At 32.6% G+C, this 18,496-nt stretch overlaps 1 protein-coding gene across 4 annotated transcripts; it reads left to right on the top strand.

Annotated features, from left to right (window-relative positions):
- The first annotated feature begins 362 nt into the window (after positions 1 to 362).
- Positions 363 to 13,999, top strand: LOC111703549 (uncharacterized). Of its 4 annotated transcripts, XM_023475515.1 has the most exons (12): positions 363 to 369; positions 900 to 907; positions 7,613 to 7,668; positions 7,994 to 8,061; positions 8,671 to 8,735; positions 10,090 to 10,140; positions 10,186 to 10,221; positions 10,366 to 10,405; positions 11,069 to 11,118; positions 11,337 to 11,393; positions 12,394 to 12,459; positions 13,872 to 13,999. In XM_023475515.1, the coding sequence occupies exons 3-12, from the start codon at positions 7,626 to 7,628 to the stop codon at positions 13,873 to 13,875; spliced, it is 480 nt and encodes a 159-aa protein (XP_023331283.1). In that variant the 5' UTR covers positions 363 to 369; positions 900 to 907; positions 7,613 to 7,625; the 3' UTR covers positions 13,876 to 13,999. The 4 variants fall into 4 exon arrangements, with proteins under 4 accessions (XP_023331283.1, XP_023331284.1, XP_023331287.1 ...); XM_023475516.1 differs by lacking the exons at positions 363 to 369; positions 900 to 907 and adding an exon at positions 4,492 to 4,517 and having other exon boundaries at positions 7,616 to 7,668; XM_023475519.1 differs by lacking the exons at positions 363 to 369; positions 900 to 907 and adding an exon at positions 5,568 to 5,586 and having other exon boundaries at positions 7,616 to 7,668.
- Positions 14,000 to 18,496: the final 4,497 nt, after the last annotated feature.

The raw sequence follows: 18,496 nt of genomic DNA, 5'->3' as shown, positions 1-18,496 counted from the left end.
AACAATTTTGCAAAATGTAATAATATAATGCATTCAATTTTTGAAATGCGGTAAATATCCTTGACATGCCTTATAAAAGTTAAATCACTTGGAAATTGTTTAAACGAACCTGAAAACAGAGTTACTCAGTACTCATGCCAATTGTCAATTTAGTACACACTACACAGTACACATTTAAATATCATCGATGGAAGAAAAACTTAGTATTCGGGGAATCAGAACTAAAAATAAATACATTTTAACCATTTTCAACCATTTTACAATATTTGTTAATGTTTTGATAAAACTTTGTCCTGTGATGTCCTAATACATGGCAGTGAAAACTCTATCCCACTCTTAGTTTAAATACTTCATTGTTGCTTTATTCACGTTATATTGAATTTTTTTCATCTAAGGTTCTGGGGTAAATAAAATGGAAAGTCAACTAAAATGGTGAATTTTTTGATATTTAAAAATTTACATGTACGTTAACATAACATGTTGTACAATATACATAAACAAATTGTGCGTAGATATAATGAGCATAGTTTTTAGGCCCGTTTTGATATTAAATGATTTTATACTTTTAAGAGGCTCCAAAAGAATCTGAGATTTGAATCCTATTTTAAAATTGCATGCTCGACAGTTGACACGTTTGTTTTGTTACATTATGCTAAACTTTTATTCTGACCAAAGTTATTAAAGGGAGTGACCGGCTATGTAAGGTAGTTGAACTGAGTATGCAGTGTGGTGGAAAACTTCTTTCGGATTCATTTGAGACGTATTAAACTTTTAAAGATCTGTAAATCCAGAGTTTGAGCGCAGATTTGTTTTTCAAAACTCCTACTTTGGGGGTGGATACGTTTTCAGAATTAGTTTTTTAAATCATTTAAATAACGACGACATAAAATGTAAAAAAGTTCTACAATAAACTACAGACGTCATGTTTAGGAACATGTTGAGAAAATAAAAATTAATCTCGTCATCGAAAATAAGTAATCTTGTTCAATTATTAGTTTCTATTTCCTCATTATTCTGGTTTCCCATTATTCACAAAGATTTTTGCAGATTTTCTAGAATTATTATTGAAAAGACGACATTTGAAGAATTTGAAGAAATCTGCGAAAAAATTCAAAGTAAATAAGAAATTAAATATAATGAAATCGAAATAATCGGTTTTAGCATTGATTTATTGACAAATTTCTTTTGAGAAATGTGAATCCGAAAGAAGTTTTCCACAACACTGCATACTCAGTTCAACTACCTTACATGGCCGGTCACTCCCTTTAATACAAACGATTAGAAAATCGTTTTAGTTAATATCTTGTATTTTTGTGGAACCCTGTTCACATTAAAAAAATCTAAATGTCTAAAAATGATGCCCATTACCATATGTATGCTGCTATTGTATACAGAAAAAGAAATAATTCACAAATAGAAATCGTATTTAAATGGAAGAAAATGTTCTTTTGTTTTACATATATTACATGAGAAAAATTAAACCCTCGCTTTATTTTGTAGAAAGAGAATATGTACTGAGATTAGTGTCAGCATTTTTTTTTACTTTTGTAATCTTTCTTTTAGTCAAGATTATGTATTTGTTTTTGCTTGTTATAAGTCTGGGTTTAGTTTAGTTTCAATCTTGTTTAAAATAATTTTCTATTATCCCTTACGCAAATCTGCCCCTTTAGTAAAAGTAAATTCAACCTATAAGAAGCATAAAGTCTGACCGCGTCAACCTTGTTGCACCGGCTAATCCTGTCCAGAGAGCTAGGTACAGTACAAACTGGGACCGGGAAGGTTGACCCGGTTCGGAATTTAAATGTACTACGGCTGCCCATGGGCCTTCATACAAATCCACATTTGTTTTTGTGTGAAAGAAATTCGGCTTTTAAACATTTTAAAAATATAATTTCCAAAAACTCGCTAAGTTGTTCTTAAAGCAATGATTTGCAATTAAAGAGTTATTAACTTTGCTGTATGATACATCGTACCACAGAATACATATTAAATACTTAAGCAGACTTTTATCCATTGCACAAGCCTAAAAAGGTAATTTGTACTTAAAAACCTAATACAATATATTTTGTCTTTCTCATGTAAAATGTGTTTACAAAATACTTATTAAATATATCGCCTAAAACATAATTTATTACACAGGATTGGTGGTTGCCTTTTCGTTGAAATATAAATACATTGTGTCAATAATTAGTGTTTAAGATAGAGAACACGAATCAGGCTTTAGTTCAATACAGGGTGTCCCAATATACATGGGAATTTGGAGACGACATTAATAAGGTCGTATTTTATTTTGAATTATTGATAAGTGCTCCGTAAAGCTATGGCCTTTCGTCCTGCGTGGATAGCCTACCCCCTATGTTTTTTAACTTAACGCAATGTTAGATTATGAAGGACAAACATTTAAAATCATTTATTTCCATAAATAAATGCAAATTTAGTTCAAAAATGTATTACTTAAAGGCGAAAACGAAAGTAAAAATTATTTCCTCGTAAATGTTGTCTTTCTTTCAAATTATTTAATTTTTTGCCCATCAAAATACATAAATAGATATCAACAAGTGTCAAAACAAAGATCTTAAAGATATAATTTTTTAACTGTACGTAATACGTATGTTATGTATCATCAACGACTGAAATGCGGTTTTAGTTTTGGACTCGCTGTACTTTTCTAATTCGCAAGATGTCCTTTTTTGGATTTTTTTTTTTTAACTCCAGTTTTATTAAATATTTTTTTCTTTTTTGATTTTCGAAAACACTCCCTTTAAATCTAGCCTGAAACTTGAAAGACGTGAAAAAGTAAAAATGTTAAGCATCTTCGTGGTTAAAGGAGGAACAATAAAACAGATGAGAAAGTATTTTTCTATGAAAAAGTTTAAAGAGGGGTCTAATATTTTTTGTAAAATGTTTGATAAAAGAAGAATAAAATTCTTGAATTTTATGCCCATTCGGGGAAATTTTACAATTTTTCCAAATTTTGGTCCTGAAACTTTTCTGTTTTCAGGGATGCTTCCGGGGAATACTCATGTAGGGATTCATCACACAATCTTTCTATAGTTGGCCCCTGAAAAAAAATAATAGAAAATAAAAAATAGCTTGTAATGAGCTTCGCACTCCCTTTCCCGTTAACCACCATTACCACTTTTAACAGTTGCTCTTCAAATCCACATTTTTTGTGAACAAAATTTCACAGATTTTTAAAGATGGTGCATTTTCAAAAATGATAATTATCAACATTTTTTCCGGGATAAATTTTTATCTTTGACCACGTAAAAATCACACTCATAAACTTTCCCTCTGGGGTCATGTGGGTTGCCACAACAAAACATGGATATTCATACTTTATCAAGGGTACCGTTCTAAATCGGACATGTCGCTTTGTTAATAAAGGGCCTCATTTACAATTAAGTGTACAGTTCCTTCAAATAACTATTATGTTAAACTTAAACATATTATCTCCGGAGCTTGGAAATTCTAAGATATTTATTCAACCTAATCTATTTATCTATCTATCCTACCAAATCTATTTATCTACAGGGTGTCCCACGAAACATGACAGTATGCAGGACGACTTGAATATCGTCTTGATTTTTGATATAATTTGCTGCGTTTATTTGTCAACCTAATTTTAGAAGTAAATTTCTAGAGATAATAATCACAAAATTTCCCTTGTCCTGTCATTTCCAAAATGTGGTCTGCCTTTTTTGTGCTTTCAATATTGCCCGAGATATGAAGAATTTCGTTCAGATTTCGACAATTTTGCTTTTATTTAACAAAATTGAAATCTGAACCAAACTCTTTATATATCCAGTAATATTGAAAGCACAAAAAACGCAGACCACTTTTTGGAAATGCCAGGGCTAGAAGAATTATGTGATTAATGTTTCAAGAATCATACATGTTAAAGTAGATAGAAGACTAAATGTCACAAATAAATTCAAATATCAAAGACGACTTTCAAGTCGTCTTGCTATTGCCATGTTTCGTGGGACACCCTGTATCTATCCTACCAAATCTATTTATCTATCTATCCTACTTAATCTATTTATCTATCTATCCAACAAACCTAATATATTTATCTTTCCTTTTTAATCAAGTCACCCCATTCTCCTACTAGATTAAAAGCCAATTGTAAACTGATTATCATGGGATTTAATCAGTTTAAGCTTTTATAAGTAACACTTATGTAATACTGGAACAAAATGTAAAAAGAGCATTTTAAGATCCTTATGTAATAAATACAATGGCAAATCCCATAGTTACATATAGATCAATTACATTGCACATTGTCTGTAAATCTAAATACGCTTATCAGAAACTACGCAAATCTTCTATTGCGCTTAACCAAACCTAGCTATGTCTGTAAAGAACTACGTCGAACCTGTATTGTGACTAACTTAACTACGTTGATTTATAACAACGTTAAACTTGTAATTACGTCTATTTATACTTAATATGTAACCTATAGAACCCAAAGTACATTTAGTTGGAATGGGCTCCTGAACGATTACCAAGTGAGAGTGAGTGTTCCTCGTTTAGCGAACAAGAAGCGTTCTCAATTAACTTCTTAAAAGATAGAGATAGATTGGGAATTGTTACTGATAGATAATGTCCGGTTTGACATTGATAGTAAAACATTGAACAGATAGATAATGTCCGGTTTGACATTGATAGTAAAGCATTGAACAGATAGATTGTGTTCTGTTTGACATTGATAGTAAAGCATTGAACAGATAGATTGTGTCCTGTTTGACATTGATAGTGAAACATCGAACAGATAGAGCGTGTCCGTTTGACATTGATGGTAAAGCATTGAACAGATAGATTGTGTTCTGTTTGACATTGATAGTAAAGCATTGAACAGATAGATTGTATCCGGTTTGACATTGATAGTAAAGCATTGAACAGATAGATTGTGTTCTGTTCGACATTGATAGTAAAGCATTGAACAGATAGATTGTGTTCTGTTTGACATTGATGGTAAAGTGTGTTTGAACTGATTAGTTCTTATGCCTCGTAGACCAATGAGAGGGATTGAGTTGTACCTGGATTGATCCAGGTCTAAACGGATTTATTGAACTTGGCATATATTACACCTTACACCATCTATATCGTTGCAACCACGGCCCGCTGTATGTATAATTCTATCTACCGATCTATACTATTCTGTGCTAGTGTACATGTAACTTTATCGGTGGGCTACACAGCTGTTATATCTCAGTGGACCCTAGATATTTTTAGGAAATTTCTAAAACCTCTACATAGCAAATTTTAGGTTTTACTATTACAAATTTTTTTTCTGGCTATTGTTCATTCTATGAAAAGAATTTGTACTTTTAAAAAAGTTTGAAGTGAATTTCAGGGTCCAAGTTAAAGAAGAACTTTGGTAGATAGTGGGCCCTAGAGTAAGCAGAAATGAGATACTGTATCTAAAATCTTGTGATCATAGCATTTTCTTCAAAGAGTTTGTAGCATCAAAGGCGCCTTGTTTTCAGAATTCCAAAATGTGGTCTGCCGTTTTTGTACCTTAAGAATTGACCAAGATATTGAGAAATTTGTTTAAAATTCAAAATATTAAATATCAGCAAGGTTGTTTAAATCTTTAGTATCTCCAACAATTTTTATAATACAAAGAAGGAGGCTAAATCTTATCAAGTTTTAAAGACTTACAATGTTTTTCTATACTCCTTTGACATCTATTAACTTTATACGAAAACCAAAGAAAAATTGTAAGTTCCAGGGTCCAATGTCTAACGTACTGCATAACACCCCAGCGAAAAAATTACATCAAACCTTGACTATGATATTATATATCCATGGTTGCAACCCAATATTATTTAGGGATTACAGAAATTTGATTTTGTTGCAAGAACTTAGTTGAAGTTAAAATGTGAAGTCGAAAAAAAAATATTAAAAAATGATAAATTTCATTGATTAGATGTTAGTTGAATAAAAATCTTTAATTGGTTTGGCGTAGATACGAGTGGCTTGTCCCTCATATTATAGAAAACCAATTCCCACCCACAAGTCATGTAAAAAAAGCATCAACTATCGAGAGTGGGCTTTAAACCCTTTGACCACGTAGGTTTGACCTTACCCTGGGACTATTGCTTCATTGTAACCGTGAATTTACCAACTTTAAAGGTACTTGTATCCAACCCCAGGTACTTTAAAGGTACTTGTATCCAACCCCAGGTACTTTAAAGGTACTTGTATCCAACCCCAGGTATAAAAAATCCCTGATATTTTGCACATGATCCAGACTGCTATGAAAAGTTGCATCAAAAATTGATAATCCAATTAGTCAAATTTAGTTCATCCGATGCCCAATTTTGAGAATTTGAGCTGCGGCTTTAACTTGAGACACGACTCAAATATGGTTGGTTCCATTTAAAATTGTATTCAATGTTTTAAGATTTAAGCCGACGCTTAATTGAAACCGGTTTTTGCCAGATTTGGGACGCGGCTCAAATTCATTAATTTTGGACTCCGGTTTATATAAAGTCGGGCATTGTTTTCGTTAACGAACAAATAAATTTGTGAACCATGGTGTCGTTCAGAAAAATTAACGAACTTTTTTGTCATACGAACGAAAAAATCTTAAATCGCGCGAAATTGTTCAGAATTTTCCGATCGTTGTTCCATAAATTCAATCTGTTTCAACCTTGAAGAGCTGGGCTAGCTTTGTCTCAGAAGTAATTCTTAGAGCTTAAGCTGTTAATCTCCTCTAGCCTTAATTCTTGGAATTTTGTTAATCTACAGATCAATTTAATTTTTATATGAATGTGTTTGTCCCTGAAAAATTTATCCAATGAGAGAATAAAGAGATTTGGCATATTCAAAGTTAAGAGATAAAGCAGATACTTCAACAAAAAAATCAAAAGTGTTCACTTTGGATATCAAGTGCTAGCGTTGAAGCGATCGGAATTATGGATCGAGATTATGGGTCAGGATTAAGGATAGGTATTATGGATCGGGATTATGGATCAAGATTATGGATCAAGATTATGGATCGGGATTATGTATCGGAATTATAGATCGGGATTATGGATCAAGATTATGGATCGGGATTATGGGTCGGGATTATGTAATGGTATTATGGGTATCCATTACACAACTAAAAAGTCTCTGTGAGAAGTCTAAACAACATAGTTTTGATTTGTGAACCTTTCATAGTTTTGAGCGAAAGATATTTGGGTTTTTAACACATTGTGTTGGGATCTTTTAACACATTGTGTTGGGATCTTTTAACACATTGTGTTGGGATCTTTTAACACATTGTGTTGGGATCTTTTTTTTTAATTTTATAAGCAAAGCAATTTATCTATTATAAACAATTTAAAAACATTTTCTTTTTTACTTTATGTCAAATTATTTAAAAAAAGAGAAGAAAAAACTAAGTAAAAAGATTCAACACTACATGAGACTTCTTTCTATCAATCTGTTTGTTTGTATTTTATAAATGCCAACACGGCTGAAGCGATCGGGCTCACATTCATTGTATAGTACCTCAAGAAACGTTAACGACGGGATCTAAACTCTAAAAGTTGCCTTTAAATAATTTCAACTTCAAAAATTTTAAATTTTTTTCTGAAAACTTTAACTAAAACTTTTTTAGATCCAGAATTATGCAAATTTTCTTATGCCTTCTTCAACTTCAATTAGCCGTAGGTATGAAAAAACATGAATTTGAATCCAGAACCTCCATTTTACATTTGGATCGAGTAATCTAACTTTTCGATATCGTCGTACCCTGCAGGGTAATTGTTGGATCAAGCATTGATCCTCTAATTCAAACGTGTCCACTTTGGATATCAAGAACAAGCATTCAAGATTAACGATACTCAAAAATACCCGACCTCTGAATCCAGCTGATTATAATAAAGGAAAAAGAAAGGAAAGAAGGAAAAATCTATTTTTTAGCCAAAATATGTTACAGGGTGGGTAGGTTACAAAACTTACAAATAATGATAATAAATAAAATTATGATATTTAGGCCATCTACTCCCATTCGCCCTACAATCTCAGCCATCGGCAGTTGAAATATCCTCGCCTATGATTGAGGTGATACCAACTGTAAACATATATTTTTTATTCATGGCTAATTATTCCATCTGAGGCATGGTATTTTACACCGAGGACACTAATTACTCCATCTGAGACATGGTAGTTTACACTCAGGACACTAATTACTCCATCCATTTTCTCTATAAATACATTGAACAAACGGCAAAGTTCTCGGATTTTATATGTAAAGCTCCACAAAAAATTGGGCCCGAACGGTTCAGCCGTTTTGACGTTTATTGGAAACAAACAAACAAAAAAACACAAAGACACCCAGACAAGCAAAGTATATATTTATACCGGATAAATATATTTGCATTTCTCACACTTGTGTGAGGTCACAAAGTCGTAAAGTGACGTCTCATAAATTTGACCTTATCCTTCTTCTCTGCTGTGTTAAAAGCACTTACCAAACCATTTATTTGATATTTTTAAAAGTAATTTACCACTTTAAACAAAAATAAGAATTGCATTTAAATTTGATTTCTTTAACAACGGATGATTTAAAATAAACCATTTGAAAACATTATTAATAAAATCTTTCTTGCAATAATTAAAAAAAAAATATTTAAAGAAACAAATATAAGAAAGTGAAGATTTCTATATCAGGATCTAATGGAAGCTGAACGGAAACAGCTCGCTGGTCATAGAACTCTTTTCCCGATATATAAACGGTAATATTTGTTTCCTATCAATACATTACCATCTACATTATCTTTAATTATCTTAAGTTACCCTCCATGCAAAGATGGCAATGTCCGATTTACAACAGTACCTTTAAAACCCCTTTATTGTGGAAAATATTGTCGTTTTCCTAGGTTTAATAGGGTTTAAATCTAATTATTCCTGTTTCCTAGGTTTAACAGTTTAAATCTAATAATTCCTGTTTCCTAGGTTTAATAGAGTTTAAATCTAATTATTCCTGTTTCCTAGGGTTAATAGAGATTAAATCTAATAATTCCTGTTTCCTAGGGTTAATAGAGTTTAAATCTAATTATTCCTGTTTCCTAGGTTTAATAGTTTAAATCTAATAATTCCTGTTTCCTAGGTTTAATAGAGTTTAAATCTAATTATTCCTGTTTCCTAAGTTTAATAGGGTTTAAATCTAATTATTCCTGTTTCCTAGGTTTAATAGAGTTTAAATCTAATAATTCCTGTTTCCTAGGTTTAATAGGGTTTAAATCTAATAATTCCTGTTTCCTAGGTTTAATAGGGTTAAAATCTAATAATTCCTGTTTCCTAGGTTAAATAGGGTTTAAACCTAATTATTCCTGTTTCCTAGGTTTAATAGTTTAAATCTAATAATTCCTGTTTCCTAGGTTTAATTGTTTAAATCTAATAATTCCTGTTTCCTAGGTTTAATAGGGTAAAAATCTAATAATTCCTGTTTCCTAGGTTTAATAGTTTAAATCTAATAATTCCTGTTTCCTAGGTTTAATAGTTTAAATCTAATTATACCTGTTTCCTAAGTTTAATAGGGTTTGAATATAATTATTTCTGTTTCCTAGGTTTAATAGAGTTTAAATCTTATAATTCCTGTTTCCTAGGTTTAATAGTTTAAATCTAATTATTCCTGTTTCCTAAGTTTAATAGGGTTTGAATATAATTATTTCTGTTTCCTAGGTTTAATAGTTTAAATCTAATAATTCCTGTTTCCTAGGTTTAATAGTTTAAATCTAATTATTCCTGTTTCCTAGGTTTAATAGTTTAAATCTAATAATTCCTGTGTTCTTTTATGTAGTATAGGGTTGCGCGTCACTACAGAAACCACTTTGAAAAAATAATATTAAAAATTTTAAATGTCTAATTTATACTTTATTAGACAGGGGTACTGTTATGAGTCAGACATTGCCATCTTAGCATGAAGAATCACTTGAACTTACGCTGACAGTCCATTTAAGGAAAAACATGTTTCAATCATGTTAAATAATTTTAATAAGATGTTTTGCATAAAGAAACCATTAATGTATTACAGGTCCAGATCAAAATATATGAAATAATAATTGACATTTTTCTTAAATTTTTAAGGTCTTTCCAATCTTTACCAGACTACACTTTGGATGATCTTGTTTATTTGAGGTAATTATTTTTATTATTAATATTGTTATTATTAATATTTTATAGAGCGGAGTACGATGAACTGAGCTCTCTGTTTGACAGGTTTGCGATTTTCTCATTGAAAAAACTCTAAAAAAATTTCAAGCTTTTCTCATTTAAAAACCAACAACATATAAATATAAAAAATAATAATATTTTTTTACAATTTCCATACTTCTTTAAAGCAACACTTCATGCTTTTTCCAGGTTCGCCCAAGCAGACTTATACAATCCTAAAATCAAGAAGGTAAAGAACTAATAATGGAGTTTGGTTTTCCAATCGCAATTCCGTTGTGCGGAATTCCGTTGTGCGGAATTAAAGGGCTCGCAATTGCGCAATTTCGTGCGCTAAAAACCCTAAATGGAATATACAGAGGAAAGAATAAAATTTTTGATCATGAACACATCGGTCAGAATATTAACGAGCACAGATATAACAGTTCCTCAAAATACTGGAACAACCAGAAATGAACGAACTTTGAACGAATATTTTATGGAATGACAACAACGTTTTATCTTGCTAAAGATCGTGATATGTTGACAGTGTGTTTTTTAATTCCAACTTTGCAATTTAGTCTTTTAATATCATTCTGAAACCATCGCAGTGAGATGCTTCCTGCTACTTCAAGTTCAATAAATGATTGGTTAACACCTAAATGCTTATTGATAACAAATATTAGAAAATTGTTTATTTATTTTATGCTAATTAAACAATATTTTAGAACAAGTTGTCATTCCATGTTCATTATTATTGTTAATGATTCATAATGAACAGTTCAAACAGAGTTCTTTAATTTTCCGAATAGTTATTGGAATCTTCCGTTTATTATTTGAAAAAATTGGGTCCAAAAATCTCGTTTTTTTGCTTAATTTTCTCGTTGAGATTGATTTAATTTTCTTCTGTTTCTAGAGCAGTGCCAATAATGATTATTCTGAAGCTGATGACTCTGACTGGATGAGGTAAGCTAGTCCTAAATTAAGACGACAATTTAAAAATTGACATTTGCGGCATTTGCGCATGAACATGTAATCAATGATTCTGTTCTTTACCTGTATTATAAGTTACCTAAGAAAAATTAGAACAAGGCTAACTTGAGCATTTTAAAATCTAATAGAAAACCATCAAAAATATGAACAAAAAAGTTTAGTAAAATTGTAGAACATATTTTTTGTTGTAGGAATGCAATTAGAAAAATCAGATCTCCATCTATTAGAACTGCAAGAATCACACGAAGGTATATATTTTCTCCTTCTTTGCAATTATTTTCATCCATTGCGTCTGTCGAATTCATCGTCATTTAACAAAATAAAAAAGTTTTCAAGGATTTTTCTGTATTTATACAATACGGAAGGGAAGGGGCAATGTGACCCCTTTCCAGCATAAAACCTATACACTGTACTTTGAGCCCACAGGGTCTAAAATAAAGAAGCCGAGACAGGGTTAAATAAACCATATAGTAGTTTCTTGAAGAAAATTTTGTGCTTTAGTTAATTTTGGAAAATTTAAACTCCTGAATAGGGCTGCAGCTTGCAGGCAATATTCTATTCAAGGGCGTATACAGGGGGGGGGGGCAAGGGGGGCAGTATCCCCCTTGAACTGAGAGCTAGCACACTTTTCAGAAAAATAAAATCATATATTAGTGTTTTGAATTTACAGTTCAAATTTTGCCCCCCCCATGAGCTCCTAAGGGGGGGGGTGCAAAAAAAATTTGCGCTTAGTGCATTTTTGGCCTCCCTAGATTTGTTTCTGTTTATGCCCTTGGTTCCAGTAACAAACAGTAAGTTTTTGAAAATCAAGAGAAGAGTCTGTTAACGAATGGCTAAAATGGTAAATTTTGAACTGTTTAAAAACGGAAATAAAAGTAGTTTTTGAATAATTTAACTCACTGCTCGTCAACAGCCTAATAAAAAGTCTGAATCCGACCCCGGCCCTTCTTAGATTTCAAGAGACTATTAGCCAGTATTATTAGAAGAGAGAAGATTTAAATAGTTTTTCTCTGCATTTAGCTATTTTCAAGCTCTCACATCATGGGGGGAGATAGTTTTCTTACCCCCCCCCCTGAGAATACCCTGAAAAACTCAGGGTGGGGGGGGTTAATGGGGCTCAGCCCCCCTGAATTAGTAAATCTATGGTTTCCAGGGGGTTCTTAGACCCCAAGTGGTGCTGAGCCTCCCCTAGAAACAAAAAAAAGCCAAATTCCTGATTTTCCCCTGATATCAGCATTGTATATTCAGAAGCTCAGGAAACCAGGCCAGAAATGTTAGAGCTGCTGAAAAGGTCCGAACCGCAAGAATTACAAGGTAAAGACAAAATTAAATCAAATTTGAAATAATCAACAGAAAAAACAAACAAGAAGAGTCTTTCCCACCAACTCCATATTTATGATACCTTTATCTTTGCAGCCCGATGGTGTAAAACTCTTATATTTCAAACCAAGACTATTTGATCTGGCAAAATATTTAGTTTGAAATAACAAAGGTCTACGACATATGGTTGCAAAGATATAAGGATTAGAATACCAAAATTTGTGGCAAATACTGGTAAATTTAGCCCTAATATACTCCAAATGCAAAAATAGTCCTGGTTAGAATAATATAAGGGCCTGAACAGTGAACACTGAGAGTGAGACTAGAAAAAGAAATGTTAGTCTCTCAGTAGTTTATCATGGCACCCATTATCCTGCCAAGTTACAATATTGAGAATATTTACCTTCTAAACTTTCCAAAATAAATCCTTTTATCATGTTCTCTTGGGAGAAGGAAGAAAACATTAAAATATCTAGTTTCTAAATCTTTTTAAAATAAAACAGAGTCATGAGGTTCTAAAGTTATATACAGGGTGTCCAAATTAACATGGGAATTAAGCAACAATTTTGAGATTGTCTTTACAAATGATTTCTAATTTTGATTTTCGTCTGCTAGAATTAATTTCTTTTTTTTATTGCATTTGTAAGCAGTAAAAGAAGAAAAGTAAGCTTGTCCGTCTGCACTGTTCATTACAGACATTACAGACACAACGTTACAGCCTTTTACCGTTTTTAAAAATAGATTCTAGCAGACACAATTACATTAGGACTTTTTGAAATGAGGTATTACATTACTTTTTCGTAACAAAGATGAACTCATCACATTTGTTTCACAATTTCTATGTTTATTGGGACACCCCGCATGAGATACTGGTGAGGTTGTAACATTTGTATACAAATAGTGTTTTACTGCCTGTATATACTAATATTTAAGTTTTCATAAAAAGCCATCATATATTTTTTCTTCAAAAATCTTCCAAAAATTCTCAAAATTATCCTTAGTCAGCTTTTGGACAACAAACGGCAGGGAATAAAGACCATAATCAAGTTTATCTATATATACTTTGCTTGTCTGTCTGTTTGTATGTAGCCAATAAACGTCAAAACAGCTAAACCGATCGGGCCAAAATTTATTGTGGGACCTCGCGTGACCCAAGGGAAGGTTTATGGATGATATAATATTCAAAAATTGATTCTAACAAAATTCGATTTTTTGAAAATTTTGAAAATCCACAAAATTCTTTTAATAAAATCCGCGAAATTTTTGTTTTGTGTTTGTTTTCAATATTTACAAAATTCCTCTTCTCTAACATGAGTCTGATTTAACCTTATCAATTAATTAAAATTCCATATTTGGTTAACAGATATGTTGTGACATTTAAAACATTGTTTTCTATTTCTTTTTAGATAAGAACTTGAGGCAATGAACCCCTGGACAGTAAACAGAATACTGAACAAGATTATATATGTTTAAGTTAGAACAGTAACATATCATACCAAAGTTGAACTGATATAATAAATATTAAAATTTTTAATGTATCTTAATTCTGTTCATGTTCATCTTGCATCATCTTTATTCTTGTTTTATTTTCGTGTATAATGAGATTCACATATCTTAAATTAACCCACGCGGGTCCAATCCTGGCCTTGCATTATTTGTATAGTCAACCCAGCACAGATAGTGTACTTGGCTTGATAATATATCTTCCATATAAAGTTTAGAATTCCCTAAAAAATACCACATATTTTCATTTATGTTAAAATTCATTAGTATTAGTATTTGTTTTAAAATACCAGTAGAGAAGGAATGCATATAAATATTTTATTAAGAATTTCTAAAAAATGAAACCAACACAATATGTAAGGGTTCTTTTAACAAAGTTATGAAAATGAAGGAGGCTCAGGATGAGCCATGAGTAAGTTGTACACTCGTTAAATTTTATGAATGCTAAAATTTTGAAGAAATATGTATGTAAATCCCAACTAGATAAGCTTTTCTTGTTTTACTACGCCAGGAGAAGCCCTTGGTCAACAGCAAATTTTACATTACATCGTATTTAGTAAGCTTATAATGGGATTTTATTTATGGGATTTAACTTTCTTGTGACAAATGCAATACTTGCCAAAATACTAAAAGGGACTGTAAGCATAATTTCAGTGACCCTCCACGCAAAGATGGCAATACTCGATTCACAAAGGTATCCTTAAAACCACAATGGAAATAAAGTGAAAGATATCATTGCTTTTCTGTGAGTTTTTCTATTGCTTCTTAAAAGCAAGAATTGTGTAAGTCACATCCACAGAGAAACTGCAAATAAAAATAAACAGAAAATATTTATATCTTATTAATACTTTATCAGACAAAACTTTCAAGTGTACCGTTGTAAATCGGGCATTGCCATATTTGAATGGAGTGTCACTTGAAATTACGCTTACCACGGGCACCCGTAGTACAGTTGAATTTCCTAGCTTGGTCAACCTTTCCGGTCCCAGTTTGTACCGTATCGCCCAGACATTGGGTAAATAAAGCAGACACTTAATAAGACTAGCCAGTGCAACAAGGTTGATGCTGTCAGACTTTAGGTGGAATTTACTTTTACTGAAGGGTCAGAGGTGCGTGGTACATGTACAGTCCGCTAAAGGGATTTGTTTAGGTTATGGAACGCCACAGGAGGCTGCTCTTTTTAAGAAGGCAGAATGTAGGGGGGCTTCCACAACATATTCAATAAGAAATTACCAAATATCTAATAATCTAATACAAAGTGGAAAGATTAATTGAAATTCAGAAACTGAAAGGTTGGTTAGATACGAAAGATTTAATGAAAAGAAAAAAAAGACTAGTTGAGGTGGTCATGTAGCAAATATTGAGGCCTATTGTACCTTGTTCACATAGTTAATGTGCCAGTAGTAATTACGCAAATCCTGTATTACGATTAACCCATTCCATGTACATTGATAGATATATAACTCCGTCATATCCATATTGTTATTGTCTAACTACGTTATATATATAACAGCACATAACTTGTAATTACGCTGTTGATGACCTAATTCTAATTTGAACTAAGAAATACACCTCAGTTGATAGAATAACTTTGTACTGTTTACTGTGAGAGATTTAACGCCAAACCCTGTTTTTATAAACCGGTAGGATTGTCCCCGTTAATTTGCTTGTTAGCTAGACGGAAACCCTGTTTTTATAAACCGGTAGGATCGTCATCATCATTTGGGATCAATATATAGCGCTTTGCATAGCTAAGCTTGTGTCCTTGTGTGGCAATTAGAGCATTGGATTCTCCCCATCATTTGGAATCGATATATAGCTTGTTGTATAGCTAGACTTCTGTCCCTGTGTGGAATTTTGAGCTGATCAGTAGCTGGATTTTGATAGCTACGCTTGTGTCCCTGTGTGGCATTTAGAGCCTGGGATTCAGCCTTGGTTGAATTTGACAGCAAACGGATTTTACCTGGATAGATACGTCTCGAGAAACTTGTTATGAAGTAGGTGTTTACTACAAAACTGACGGCATTGGCGTGAATCAAGGAACCCAGATTAGATGTAAATGTCTAAAACTCCAAGGAAGACAAATCAAGTGAGTACCTGGTTTAATGGGGTACTGAGAGAAACAAGACGAGGAGATATCTTCGAAGATGAGACAGCAACAGCAACACCATGGATAGCTACCGAGTGAGGACGGTTTAGAAATAGAAACAGACATGACAGAAGCAGCAGGAGGGGGACCCCCCCCCCCCCCAACAGCAGAGTTACAATTATAATTCGTAATGCAGAGACTAGAGCAAATGGAGGAAGAGAAACGAGCTATGGAGGCAAGATTGGGAGCAATGCAGATCTCAGACGTAGAAGAGGAAAAAATGAAGAAAAACAAGAATCGTATGTGCAAACATGGGAAAACAATGGGAAACCTGAGAGTCAGGATCCTATTCCAAGAGAAACAGCGATGCTAGAGAACCCCAAGATCAAGGAGTACCTGGATATAAAAGTAATAAGTGGAGAGGCAAATGAGGACACCTATGAGAAACTAGGTGAATTTGAAACTGCCCTTAAGAAAAGAGTAGTAGCTTTTATAAAAAAGGCTCCTCTAAATGCTGGAAATCCAAAAGAAGTGTTTACCTGGTGTGAAAGGTTGGAAAATAATTTTTCTTATGATGAGTGGCAAACATTACCAGACTAGGGAATTAAGAAAATGTTGTTGGCGTGTATAACTGGAGGGGCTAGACAGGAGATAGTACTGTTGCAGCCTACAGGGGAAGGGATAGCATTTGATGCGTATAGAACGGGAGAGTTCTTTACAGAATTATTAATAAAATTCTCCAAAGAAAAGACGAAGAAGGCAGGAGACTAGAATTCAACTGTTTCGTGACCAAATCTGGCCAATAATATCAAAATATCAGAATACCTAGTCATAGTCTACGTGAGTTGATTGGAAAGTCTCTAGGCTTCATAAATTCAGGACTTCTCTTCTATGAATAAAAGGCTCTATGCTAGAGGTGCACAGTTCAATCTAAAAAGATTGGACCACTTTATTGAATAAATACGAATAAATGAACACATGTCATGCAGGATGAATAAATACGAATAAATGAACACATGTCATGCAGGATGAATAAATATGAATAAATGAACATATGTCACACAGGATGAATAGATATAAATATAAGTATATTAATCACAATAACTAAGCAAGAAAAATGAATATATAAGTCAGAAACTTTTTAATAGGCATACATATTCAGTTAAATCAAGTCATTTTAATGGACTAAAAACTTCACAAGGTCTTTACAATAAGCCCCCCCCCCCCCCTGTTAAATCAATTTGTTGTAAACCATCATAAAAAGTACCTAATTGACTCAAACGTAGATCTAGACAACATAATGTGAGTATCAAACAATTTGCTAATTCTTAATGATTTCAAAAATCTCAGACGACCATCGCTCCGAGCCATACCAATATAGATAGAACCGGAAAATGAGGATCCGTCTGCTGCTAATTTCTCCAAGTTCAATTGAAATTCAACGCAGTGAGGGAGGGAGTCCAGAGTTCCTCAAATAGTAATCACCGCCACCCAAATCTGTTTTGCGGCAAGCGCGCTCCTCAATTGGTAAATCTCCACCACCTCAAATAGTAATCAGCCCAAAAAAGCATAAAATTAAATCGTTTATTTCTTAGAAATAAGACCATATTGACCTCTTTTAATGGCCCTATGGTGTACAATATTGTTATAGCTTTCATTATTGCTCCATAGTTTCGAAAATAAATCAATAAATATGCCACACTAAGTGCTAGAAATATATTACGTTTTTTGGTTTCAAGTTTCGCTTTAAGAATGTTTGCGGCATTTTCCTCTGAATGATGTTTTAAACTCCTTATATAGAGAGGAAACTTTAACCCATTATTAGTGGACTAAATACTTCATTTTCAGTAGTTGGTGTGATGAGACTAATTTTTCAAAATTTTATGTTCTTTCTATGCATATAATTAGTTTTGTTGTAGATGTTGAACTCGCGTAGGCGAATACAAAAATCTAAACACTGTAAAGGTTTTTTGAAAATATCTTTTAAATGGAGATGGATATTACTTTACGTGGTATGAGATAATTTTTAGTAAATTTTAAGTACTTTCTATGCATATAATTAGTTTTGTTGTAGATGTTGAACTCGAGTTGGCGAATACAAAAATCTAAACACTGTAAAGGTTTTTTGAGAATATCTTTTAAATGGAGATGGATATTACTTTGCGTGGGATGAGATAATTTTTAGCAAACAGGCAGCCTGACCTTTTAGTATCTTGACGTCAATCATGAAATGCAGTCATTAAAGTGGCGAACTGGATCTAAGATTCGGCTAAAATGAACTGTGCCTTGATTCTCAGTTTTTGTTGACCAAACAAATCTGAAAATAATTTGAAAATTTAGTTTAAGTCAATACAGATGCCATAAAACCCCGATAGATGTCGAAAATTGTGTTAAAAGTGCATTAAATTCAAATCACAGAAAACAAAATTTTACGGTGAT

Source organism: Eurytemora carolleeae, unplaced genomic scaffold (assembly GCF_000591075.1).
Source record: "Eurytemora carolleeae unplaced genomic scaffold, Eaff_2.0 scaffold544, whole genome shotgun sequence".
Classification (NCBI taxonomy): Eukaryota; Metazoa; Arthropoda; class Copepoda; order Calanoida; family Temoridae; genus Eurytemora; species Eurytemora carolleeae.
This window is presented reverse-complemented; position numbering and strand designations above follow the sequence as displayed.

Coding starts and splice junctions, on each gene's coding strand:
- LOC111703549 (XM_023475515.1), top strand. CDS start 7,626: ATGCAAATTTTCTTATGCCTTCTTCAACTTCAATTAGCCGTAG. Junction 10,222..10,365: donor CTGAGCTCTCTGTTTGACAG/GTTTGCGATTTT, acceptor TGCTTTTTCCAG/GTTCGCCCAAGCAGACTTAT. Junction 10,406..11,068: donor ACAATCCTAAAATCAAGAAG/GTAAAGAACTAA, acceptor TTCTGTTTCTAG/AGCAGTGCCAATAATGATTA.